Source organism: Rhinichthys klamathensis, unplaced genomic scaffold, assembly GCF_029890125.1.
Source record: "Rhinichthys klamathensis goyatoka isolate OS25496 unplaced genomic scaffold, OSU_Roscu_1.1 h1tg000036l_1, whole genome shotgun sequence".
In the NCBI taxonomy this organism is placed as follows: domain Eukaryota; kingdom Metazoa; phylum Chordata; class Actinopteri; order Cypriniformes; family Leuciscidae; genus Rhinichthys; species Rhinichthys klamathensis.
The window spans coordinates 11,330,295-11,342,778 of NW_026606584.1; the positions used below are offsets into that span (position 1 = coordinate 11,330,295).

At 36.4% G+C, this 12,484-nt stretch overlaps 2 protein-coding genes across 2 annotated transcripts; one reads left to right on the forward strand and one right to left on the reverse strand.

The window, feature by feature from the left end:
- The first annotated feature begins 462 nt into the window (after window positions 1-462).
- LOC130081318 (protein SPO16 homolog) lies at window positions 463-5,293 on the forward strand. Its single transcript, XM_056246356.1, has 5 exons — window positions 463-556; window positions 742-832; window positions 4,237-4,408; window positions 4,705-4,783; window positions 5,005-5,293. The coding sequence occupies exons 1-5, from the start codon at window positions 497-499 to the stop codon at window positions 5,113-5,115; spliced, it is 513 nt and encodes a 170-aa protein (XP_056102331.1). The 5' UTR covers window positions 463-496; the 3' UTR covers window positions 5,116-5,293.
- Window positions 4,277-12,232, reverse strand: glmnb (glomulin, FKBP associated protein b). The gene is made up of 19 exons (XM_056246355.1): window positions 11,974-12,232; window positions 11,555-11,674; window positions 10,735-10,845; window positions 10,130-10,238; window positions 9,769-10,006; window positions 8,702-8,804; window positions 8,430-8,608; window positions 8,055-8,108; window positions 7,923-7,953; window positions 7,715-7,804; window positions 7,377-7,418; window positions 7,209-7,282; window positions 6,983-7,067; window positions 6,745-6,854; window positions 6,122-6,179; window positions 5,845-5,980; window positions 5,655-5,746; window positions 5,473-5,563; window positions 4,277-4,363 (listed from the first exon to the last, which is right to left on the reverse strand). Exons 1-18 carry the CDS (start codon window positions 12,010-12,012, stop codon window positions 5,477-5,479), a joined length of 1,758 nt encoding a protein of 585 aa, XP_056102330.1. The 5' UTR covers window positions 12,013-12,232; the 3' UTR covers window positions 4,277-4,363; window positions 5,473-5,476.
- Window positions 12,233-12,484: the final 252 nt, after the last annotated feature.

Consider the following 12,484-nt stretch of genomic DNA (forward strand, 5'->3'; position numbering starts at 1 on the left):
GTAACTTTAAGTTAAACGTGTGTTTAACTACACCTGGGGAAACTCACTTCACCTTCAGAGGCTCTGGGGAAGCTCAGTCTCTCCAGTCGGGTTGCAGGGCCACCGCACCGCAGCAGACTCGCTGTGTGTGTGTGTGTGTGTGTGAGATAGCCAGAAGACTGAGCGAACCCTGCTCTCCACGTTTGAATCAGGGACGTACTAAGTATTTGAGGGGCAGGGGGAGGGGCTTTAATAAAAATGAAATTGTTCACTTTTGGTAAATGTATCGTTTAGTTCACTGTTTTGAGAAGCTTGCGGGTTGTTTTTACAAGTACATTTTTTTTGTGGGGGGGGGGGGGGGGGCAAGGCTCTAGAGTGGGGGGGCACCTGCCCCCCTGTAGATCCGCCCCTTTGCCCGCGCCCGCTCAAACATTGGCGTCAGTTGACGGTCTGGTAAAACCCTTTTTTATAGGCTACTTTGAAGAAAACTGTTAGCACCGTAACCAACAAACTGGAAATGGCAAGCGATACCAACACCTCTTGGAAAACAACCGTTATAATCAGCACCTCACCTCAGGTTGGTTTGTTTTCCGTGTTTACGTTGGCTGGGTATTACGTTTGCTGTTAACGTTTATAGGTTGAAGTTATAGCTTTAAGTAAAAAATTTTTTTTCTGTTTTTGATTGTACTATTTGGCTTAATGACAGACTGAATCACACTTATTTATGCGCGTATCTGCTTTTATTTTGTATTGTCTTCGCAGTGTGATGAACCCTCACAGATTCTTGCGCAGCAGCACAGGATTCGCCGCTCGGACAACATTCTGTCCTCTTCTTTTGTTTTTCCCTTGTCAGGTAAAAAGTAGTTAAACTTCATCGGTAAATTGAATCCTTTATAGATGATGTCCTACTTGATTTTTCATTTTTTTCAATGCAGTAACGAACGAAAACTTGTATGCAGCTCAATGTGCAGAAGCTTCCGCTAGTTCAGAACTGCTGTCCTTCACAAAGTAGAGCAATCAGCCTGGAAACAAAATTTAATAGTAGTAACTTATATAGGACAATGCCAACTGTGACGGAGAACATGTAACGTTATACACTACAAGTTCGAACTGACATGCGCTTGGGAAATCGTAGTCGTAGTCCACATCGCTGCGAAAATATTCGAGATACGTGGGAGGGGTAGCAGCTAAATATTGGATTCTCTTAGGCCTACTCCTTTTTCACTGTGGATAGATCTTTGTTAGTGTCTAATATTGAAAGTAAACATTGTAAATATTTTTATTATTATTATTTAAACGTAATGCAACCCATTATAGAATGCTGCAGTAATGATGACAATATTTCTATTTGTAGGCCAACCCGGAAGTTATCATCACCCTGCAGGGCCGTAGCTAGAGGATTCGGGGCCCCCTGAAAAAATATTGATGTGGGCCCCCACCACCCTCCACCAATATATAAAAATTACAACTAATAAAAAAGCAAGAAATTGTTAAATAATAATAAAACCAATTTTTAAAAAGTAATACATTTTTCCCCCCATCAGTCTGTTATAATTCATAAATCAAAAAGTAAACATTTAAAAAATTGACAAGAATGCAGTCTAATTCAAAAAATAAAAGCATTCATTGTCTTATTTTTTAATAAAGATAATATGGAACTGGTAATATTATTAAATAAAGCGAATACATTTATTCATCCAAGTGCAGTGTGTTTTATTCGTGTTTTCTCGATGTTTTAAATATCATCAGCCGGCAGGTCAGATGCATAATGCAATGCGTCGTGACTCGTGTAATTTTTTTAAAACTCTAGTTACAATACTGTAAAAAGACAGGAATTTAGACCACGGCACGTAATCATTCGGTCGATTGCGGCGCGCACCGATAATAAAAAATGACTGTACACGGCAGACTGTAGACGGAAGTTTTCTAATTCCCAGCGAAATAACAATATATAACCGGTCTTTAAGAACGTCTTGATCGACTGGGATACAACCACTCTCCTTGCCTCCCTCTCCGTCTTTTCCTGGCATTTCTGGTTCCCTGATTTGTTTTCTTTTCCCCGACATTTTTCAGTCAGTTAGTCTCCTGCTCTTCCACCAATTTCATCGTTAACTTCAGGCTGCCGCCTCAACTCTGATTGGTTCTGTTCACGAGCTGGGGCGGGACTTACAATTTTATTGGGTCCATCTGATGTTTGTCACTGACTCTGACTGAATAATTAATACATACTTTAGGTCGGACTAAACCATTTTTATGGAGGTAAGAGAAGCAGATATTTGGAAAAATATTTACCCAAATTGCACGTTTTGTGGTTTTCATTTAAATCTCAGGCATACAACTAATATAAATATTAGAATTATTCATACTACAGGGGCCTAAATAGTATAACTGCTGGATTTTGTGGGGCCCCCTGGGCAGCGGGGGCCCCTATAATTGTCACCACCTTTCACCCCACTAGCGACGGCCCTGTCACCCTGGCTGGTTCCCTTGGCAAAAAAACCCAATAGGATTTTTTTTTTCATTGGCTTTTGGATTATTGCAAAAAATAAGTGAATAGCTGGACGAAGGCTAGTATAGATAGTCCCATTTAGCCACTTGTTAGCAACTGCCTTTTTCAAGACGAAATCAAATCAACAAAAAAACTCAAAAGGGTATTATTACTGATGTATTTTTTTTATGTTGTAAAATAAAATGCGAAAAAATGTCTTTTGTTAAAGATGTTTAGGCTGGGTCTTTTTTGATCTTGTCTTATCACAGGCCTTATTTCTGCCATTTAACACAAAACTATTTAAAAAAAACCAATTGATTTCAGCTGGAAGTGCTAAAATGCTAACTTGTTTCTGTGGTTTGGCCTACACTACAGAATTATGTAATTCTCTCTGTTAGGAAACCACTGAAAAGTTCAGGCAAGCACTTACACTGTTACAAAAGTACAGACGACAGAAGTGTTGTATGAGTTTTATATTTTATTCAGTCAGAATGTTAGAACTTTTTAAAAAAAAAAATCTGTTAATTAGTAGAAAGCCAAAAAGAGAAATACTCAACACACTGTACTGTATTTATTAAGAACCCTATTCACACAGTAGAAATTCACCTTATAAGACTGCAATAAAACGAGGTTGATCGCGAATTAACGCGCTCTCTATCTGCTGCTCACTCGCATTCGTTTCTAGCTGGTATGAACGCGTTTCGTCAACAGTTCAGGTTTGTTGGCCAGATTGTTGACAATCATAGGCTACACTGCTCAAACATTTTAAACCTGGATTGAACACTCCAATTGATTTTATGAAAAACCTTTAAATACGTTAGCTATTTATAATTTAATTAAGATAGGGCCTATTTGGACAGAGATTTATCCTGAAAGGAATTTAGCCTTTCCCTGTTCTCATTATTTAAGTTTAATAAATGGGTATATTTAATAAATATACAATATGATTACATAGGCATTTCTTTCTGAATAGATTTCATTATTTAACAAACATGTACACTCATTCATAAATTATATTTATACACATACAAATTCATAATTTCAAGTGTAGCTGTTTGTTTTTTTGTATTAGGCTATGTCTATGATCTTCGTTACTTGATTTATGTTTGATAAACCTTTTTTAATCAAATAATATAAAATACTTACAAATAGAGGTATTTTATTTAAATAAGTACAAACAATTTATATTGATATAATAACTTATTTGCCTGGCTAAAAGTGGCATCCACCTCCGACTTCCGGTTATTATAGAGGCAGCTGACGTCAGCTGCCAGTGGCATCTACTTCCTGCTGCCAGCTGCCGATTTTTCGCTGAACCCCCTCTCTATTCACATTTCCGGAATTCTCAAAAGTGAAGTCATAGTTGAGTAAGCTTCTATAGTGGTGAACAGAAGACTACAGCAAAAAAATATGATTTTAGCACTCTCATTTGTCCCAATATTAAAAGAAAAAATCCACAATAGCCTTTCCACGACTTTCCAAAGGAGGAAAAAATATATATAGAGAGAGAGGCAGTCAGAAGGAAAAAAGATGTCAAATTTCAGTTGTAGAAACACCCTTGCAGCAGTGATGCCTAGTTTTTTTATAATTTAATGCCAAGGATATATTACGTATATAAGTATAGTGTTGTAAATGTACATAAATAAATACAAAATTTAAATATAAAAAACTACATTAATGAAGTTAATAACTGTGGAAACACAGCATGTGAAAATAGATCCCAGGTGTACGCTGAAGAGTTGCCTTCTATTCACTTTTCTGTTGCACAGGTACGGCTTTCTTGCTGGTCACACTGGAGGAGTTTTCAGCTAAGCTTGAGAATACAGAACTTTTTGAGAGAATTGAGAAGTTTATGGAGGTCCATAGAAACAGTTTTCTTCTGCTTCAAGCCCCAGTCTATGGAAAAAGAGAGTGGGACATATTCTCATCAGTGCAGAACAGGTGCATGATCAATTAAAATCTACAAATGTACAACATTATTTTGAAAGCATACATTACATACAGCCAAACAGTCAGAATTCTAGACATGGCATCTAGAGATTCATTCAGACTCATTGAATAAGATGCCTGTGTGGCACAATTATTTTACAAAGATGATCAATAATAAATAGCTAACGAACACACTTTGTGGAAGAGCTCAGTTCTGTCCAGCAGCAAAGAATGTTTTATTTTGGGGAAGAAAAAAAAAAGAATATGTGATAAATGGTGTAATTCTGATATTTAAATTTTTGCAACAGATTCCTTGGCTGTAACCTCAGAGTCATACCTGTGCATAGTACTGCTGATGTAGTGAAGGGAATGCTGATCATCGCTAAGGTAACCTGTGATATCTTGCACTTCAGTTTGATTTTGCTTTATTGTTATAATTTTCTAGTAATGTTTTTATTTCACAATGAATGCTGTCTAAAGGTGAATTAAGTTATGGTTTTTAATGTTCATGTTATACTAAAAAAAAAAATCATAATAATTTCTCTTCCATATATAAGAAGTATATTAGCATGGTGCCTGCAAAAGGTTTAATGGCCTTTTTATTCCAGGCCACAAGTAAACCCAATGTGGAGAATTTGAGAGATCAGATGTCTTTGGCTTGTGCTCACATCGTTGATCATAGCCCAGTTTGGGGGATGCTTCAAGAGATACAGTTCTAGTGCTATTTATGTTCATGTCCATTTATCTTCTTAATGCTTGCTATACTTATTTTTAACAGCAGATGTCAGTATTGTTTCATAGTTAGGTGTGTAAAAACTGTTAATTGCCATTCCTACTTTGTTCATATCCTTGTAAAAACGTTTTTCCTTCATAATAGCAAAATAGTTCATAAACCATTAAAAAACGAAGTATAAACTTAGCTGGAAAAGACTTCAGAGTACGAATACAGTTTTGAAAATATCGATTTTGTAGCTCTCACATTGTTTTGTTTTTTATCATTGCAAAATGCAGCATGGTACAGGGAACGTAAATAAATAAATACATGATTCAGTTCAGAACACAGTTATTGTGCCCACTTGTTCATTTTTGACTCTCCTCAATGATCTCCTCTATACGAACCACAAGGCTTTCCATTAAGTCATATGTGACCAGGGCACACTGCAAGACCTGCAAATGATATATTTAGTGTTATGTATGACTTATTGTCACTATTTTTAAACTGAATTCAGATAAGTCGTAGGCCTACTGATAATCTAACCTTATCCTGTGCCTCGCGTGGCATGCTGCCAAGTGTCTCATTTTTCACAATCAAGCTCTGAACTGATCTCTTCCCAGAGGCCTCCTTAAATTCTGTGGGGAAACAAAGATGTTACTACAAGTCAAATTCTATTTTTTATCACTACATAATATATACATTTAACTGAGAAAGAACACAAAGCATGTATTACCTTTAGCCTTGATCTTTTTATCCTCTCTAAGTCTTTTTAACTCTTTTCCATAGTATGATTTTGACATGCTTAGACATACTCGTAATAATTTTGTGTAACTTTCTGCAATGTGGCACAGGTCTATCCATATTCCAGTCTGAAAATAACAGGGTGGGTCTTATTAACAGAACATGATGAAAATATAGGCTAAGTAAAATGTTATATGTATATATATACATATACCGGTACATACATACAGTATATTGGTGTTTTGACAACCTGATGTAAAAAATCTTACGGAAATTTCTCTTTCCTTTATCAATAAATACCGCAGGAGATTCAGAGACTCCATGACCCTTTAAAATCAATAAAGAAGAAAATATTAATATGGAAAAAAACAAACACAAATAATTCTTATTTCTTAGTCAAAAATTGTCTTCAGATATTTCTTGTACTTTATACAGAAAGAGTTATGCACAAGAGGTGCATATAATGGTAAAAGCTGACCATCAGCAGGATGAAGCAAGGCCTAAGTAATTTATCAGGGACAGATTATCCAGACGAGGTATGTCGATCACTCAGGTTTTAGTATCATTTTAGGAATGACACAGGATCTGCCTCAAAAATTAGACTACCGGTACTCACCATCTGTTCTGCATTGTGGGATCATGGCAGTAAACCTGGACTATACACTCATAAATAAATTATGGTTAGGGATGGATTGTATTTAGTTAGTAGGAGATCTAACATTTAAAATAGAGACAGCTGCCATATGTGGAGTCTGTACTTGGGTTACGATTCATGTCAATGATTTGTTGATATGAAAGTTGATTAGATCCATGTAGTTATGTGCATTCAGTGGCTTGTCAGGCGATTGTTTTCCTTTATTAAAAGCTTTGTAAAAATACAGGTCTTGTTCACCTGTCCATCCCATGTAGCAAGTCAGTTTCATGGCCCTGTGGGAGAGTGATGGTGTCTCTGAGCAATGAGATGAGCCATGTCCCCTCAAACCAGCCATCCTTATAGGCTGACTTTAATAACAAAAGAAAATAAATATTTCTAACATCAGTGATTCAGAGTTGATAACAATCGGATCAATTGGACAAGTGGACATTTAAGCATGTGATTCATGAATATATCCGATTGTTTTGTACACTACCTTTCTGCACAGTTCCACTTGATTCCTTATGTTTTTGATGATGATACTTTCTACCCCTGCATGATGGCTAGTCTTCATGATGCGTCTTAGAGAATTCACAAAGAAGAAATAAGCAATTAATACCCAGCGACGTTCTGACTTTTTATATTTACATACACCAACAGATTCCATTCAAATTTTGATAGCACTTTTAATTAAACAGATTCAAACTATCTAGATACCATACCTGAAAAATTTGTGCTTCGCTTCACCATTAAGCTTCTCTATAAAGAGCTGGAACACCACAAGACTTCTTGCTCTCTTAATGAAAGAGTTCAAATGACAGCAAACATAAAACTGACCTTAATTCACATAGATCAGATTTAAATGCAAGTTGTGTCTCATCTATACTCACCAAATGCTGGATAGGACAGTCAATCATAATTTTAATTATGTTCTGTGAACAAATAACAAAAGTTCTCTTGTAAGTTAACAATGTAATTAAAAAAGTAAACATTGCTGAAAAACACTTGTTTTCACCAGGGATTCGTCATGGGGAAAAGCAAAACTGATGTGGTACCGATATATTGTGTATCCTTAGGTTTCACCAATATGAAATGATGTAGGTTTTAAGAAGTGGGGTGATGTTTATTTCAGTTTTTTTAACATACACAGTATAAAACACAATAGTACATTTTCAACTCAAAATGTATTTGTTTTGTTTATTCCATAGCAATATATAGTGTTGCATACCTGTGGAACCTCATGAAATGGTCTCAGCTCTAAGAGCTCCACTGGAAGACTGTAGTCTGTTACTCTTTCCAAAGTTTTAACATATAAGTCCTTAAAATGCAAAAAGACATCGCTAGTAAGTTACTACTCAGTACTGAAAATTTAAGTATGTACATAATTTTCGGCACTCTTACTAACTATAATAATTTTTGGTGGAAGTTTACTTTACCAGTCCTTTCAAAATCCATGATTCATCTTTTCTGCATAGGGATTCAACGCAGGAAGGGAAGTTGGACTTAAATACATGGTACACTATGTTGGCTATTTTTTTACTAAAGTAAAAATTGTATTGTGTACACACCTACTCAACAGAAGATTGATGTATTCCATATTGCACTGCAGGACGAAAACAGGGCTGAAATAAAATGTCAAATTAAACCTACATAAAATCTCTGGTACATTAAAAGTATACCAGTCATGTAAACCATTTTCATAAAGACACTGTTATTGTGTACCATAAAAATAAAAAAATACTGGTCGAAGCTCTAAACCCTTTTGGTGTATCTGAAGGCCTGAGCACAAAACAAGATTCTCAAATGAAGGGGATTTTTAACTGCTTTTGAAATCCCACGAGATTTGTGGCCTCAACAGTTAACACTGTCTTTGAGTCTGGTAAACACATGGCGAGAGGGGGAAAAACACATATTTAAAGTTTTGAGGTCTAACTGCAACTTACCTAAAAACTGCAGGAAACACTTCTATGGCAATAAGCTGGACAAACAGCAAGTAAGCCATGCAGGCTCTTGATTCATTTGGATGACAATCACCTTTCTCCAGTATATCATCTTCTTTCCCCCTCAAAGGATCGTAGAACAGCATTTTTGGCAGAGACTCTTGGATCTCTGCTAAGATTGCCTTGTATTAAGAAGCACAGAAGCACTTAGAAGGTCATTCTTTTTCCAAAAGTACCATGCCTAATAGTAACAAGAATGTGACTGATATCATTACCATTATTTCCGTGGCAAAATTCCACAGGGGTGAAATTTCTATCATGTTTGCCTCTCTGTCCAGCTGAACTTGGAGGAGAGGTTCGCTTAGACTCTTCATGCAACTGAGCCATTAGAGAAAGAAATAAAATTGTGAAGAATTAGGTAAAATATTGGTTAAGATCGCATGCTTATAATCTATAAAGGGGTACATTTTTCTCCACGTTGTTGCTTAAATGACTGCTAATTAAATTTGCAAAATGTTCACTCACATCAGACTCTGACAACAGGTTATTTTTCATTTAAGACAAATGATTGTTTATTCTTATTTAGGACAAAACTGAACTATATCCAAATCCATTAGTTTTGAATGCTCAGACACGTGCCTAGGCATCAGACTTCCCTGCTGAAAAATCCAGCATTGCTGGTCACCAGTATAAGGTATGCTTTGCATGCTGGGACCAGCATGGGATGCTGGTTGCTGGTTTCCTTGTCCCCAGCATGAAAAGCGGGAGTTCTGGTGGATCAGTTACACTAGTTCAGTTTTGCTTGGGAACAGCATGACTATACTGGTTCACCAGCTCTAACCAGCATAAACCAGCTTGGATCAACATGTAATTCATGTGGTTTATGCTGGGGGGTTTTCAGCAAGGCTTTCAGAATTTTCAGACTTTTCACCTGACAACGATCATATTTTCATTTCATCAGTACTTTTTGATTACCTTTTACGCTTGTTTAGAACAAAACCAACTAATATTAAAATCTATTAATAGAACAATACCAACCAATAATTATATCGCTTAAATGCCTTTGAACATTTAGAAATGTGTAGCGTCACTGCAGCACTGATATACAGTATGACAGCACTATAAATGCAGTATAGTTAGATTTAAATTGAGAGGATTACTTCTATCATTGGTATTGTCATATTGCCCAGCCCAGTAAAGCTGTTAGAAACATGTATTGTGAAAAGCACAATACAAATAAATTGACTTGACATACTTGGATGAATGGCTAATTTAAGCAGTACGTATTTTCCATTAAACAAATATTGTGATTGCATTAGTAAGAACAGGTTTGAAAACATACAACTTCAGAAGAGCAGCCCTTAGTTTGGTGGACACTGAGTTTGTGTCTTGATTCTTGGCTTCCTGTACAAAGGGTTGTACAAAGGTCAGTACTGCAGTGCAGCATCGGCAGAGCCCATACACATCTTCCTGTTCCTGTTTGTGTGAGTAAGGTACAGGCAGTTTTGAAATCTGTTTCTGCAAAGAATCAAGGGCCAAAGCCAGTCCAGGGGCCTTCGACTCGCTCATTCTCAACAACACTGGAAAGGGAACAAACAGAAAATGTGTTAATTCTTTACAGTTGCAGTAGAGGGAGCCGTGTTTGTTTTTGGCTTTTATTTTAAGTTAAAAACATGCTTTTTATACTGGTTTAATGTAGTTACCTGACTGAATAAGAGGCATGAGAACAATTATGGAGTCTGAGATGGCATTTGGATCAGTGTTCTCCACTTGGTGAAGTAAAATATCGAGAAGGTCTTTAACATTGCAGATCTGCAATAAAAGTTATGCTTATGTATTGTCATCATCTTATTATTCATAGTATTTAAGGACCATATGTGATCCTGGACTACAAAACCAGTCACATGGGTGAATTGTTTGAAATCATATGAAAACTGAATAAATAAACTTTCCATTGATGTAAGGTTTGTTAGGATAGGACAATATATGGCCGAGATACAACTATTTCAAAATCTGGAATCTGAGGGTGCAAAAAATCGAAACATTGAGAAAATCGCCTTTAAAGTTGTCCATTTATGTTCGCGATTGTGCTGCATTCACTCAGAAAAATAAATGATTTAAATGAAATTCACTAAATATCTTCATGGAACATGATCTTTACTTAATATCCTAATGATTCTTGGCATAAAAGAAAAATCGATAATTTTGACCCATACAATTGGCTATTTCCACAAGTATACCGTGTCCTGTGCTACTTGTGACTGGTTTTGTGATCCAGGGTCACATATTAGAGTAAGCACAATCTAACCTGTACAAGTTGATTGAGGATAGCTTGGCAGTGGGCAGGACTCCGGTCCTTTCTCAGCACTTCATTCACCAGTGCAGGCAGTAGGCCACTGCCCATAGACCTCACTATGTGCTAGAAAGACATTTTATCCTTTTACATTTTTACTTAAAATGAAACATTTTTGTATTTCTGAAACTTTATGTATTTGCATATGTATGCCTACACACATGTATTAGACCTATATTCTTCACATGCCTGAAATTGATTGATTTACATTAATTTTCATGACAATTTAGCATTTGATGGACACTGGCTGTTATTATTTTGAAATCAGTCATTTGAAAATATGGTGTATATTTTGTGCATTTAAGCTCTGCTTTAAAACCGCTATGCCGTGTTATTTAGTATGTGCTACATGCATGGAAAAGTGGAGCAGTGCAAGAAATTGGTAAATCAACAGCACTTAATGGAGTGCTGCTCAAGAGAGGGCTTCCAGTGAAGCAAGAAATCTGACTGGTTCTCCACTAAACTGCATTCCCACACCCAAGGGTCATGGGGCCTGTCAGTTTGGCAGAAGGACAAAGTGGCGGTTTAGTACAGATACATCAAATTCTCCCAATCCCAGTGGATTGATGTCATAAAAATGAGCCCGGGATATATCTGTGTAACATGTTGTGGCACCTGTCTGTCTCTTAAGGATACCTTCTTGTTTGCAGTAGTGTGTTATAGAATCTGAGTAGATACAAAAAGCTTTAAATCATAAAATGAGTGAGAAATGCTTTCGAATACCAAGATCTAAAATGAGTTTTTAAAAGCATTATGCCAATGCTTCCAGATTTACCTGATTGGCCTCCTCTTTTATGAAGTCCAGGAGTTGACTGCTGTCACCTTGGGCAATGCAGGTACGACCAGCATTCAGAAAGAGCTCATGGTCCTCTGGTTTAAAGTCTTCAGTTGTTCTCTGAAAACATGGACAAGAGTCATTGTCAAATCTTTGATTAAAAAACAATAGAACAATCACACTGTAAATCTTTGAAGTCATGTTTATGGGATTAAAATGAATAATGACTAACACATGTACAAACCATTCAGAGCATATTCACTCTTGCATGTTCCCTTTTGGTTATGCTCTCTACAGTCATTATCATAATGCATACTGATTTACACATATTATGCTTGATATAAATACAAACGCAAACCGTTTATAACAAATAAAAAATGCAACAAAATAATATGACACTTAATTTTCTGTTTCCTCACCCATTTTTGAACTACATCCTCTAGTTGATTCACTGCCATTTTCAGAGCTGGTCTTTTCAAAAATAGTCCATACAAGTGACTCTTCAAGGTCAGGATTATAACCGAGCCTTTTCTGCTCAAGATCTGAATGACATCTGCAATAAAAATTCAGCACACAATAATAGGATAGCTAGGTTTACAATAGAGGTCAGAATGTTTGAAAAGAATCGAGCAAGAGGCAATCTGACAGGGGACCCTTGTAAACCTCTTAGTAAGCATTGCAGCTGAGTGTCTGCTAATAGGATTAAGAAGCAATCTCAAATAGATAGACAGAACTCTCTCGAAGGCCCTGGAAAACAGTCATGAGATTTCTCATTATAATTTACAGTCAATTAATATTTACTCAAACAAATTCTGTTTGTTCAATTGACTTTTAGAGGCTCTAAGTATAACTGGTTAAACATTTCGCTCTCATACACAGGATTATAGAAGACCACGCTGACTCATAATAACCTTAGTAGACTGCTCTCAA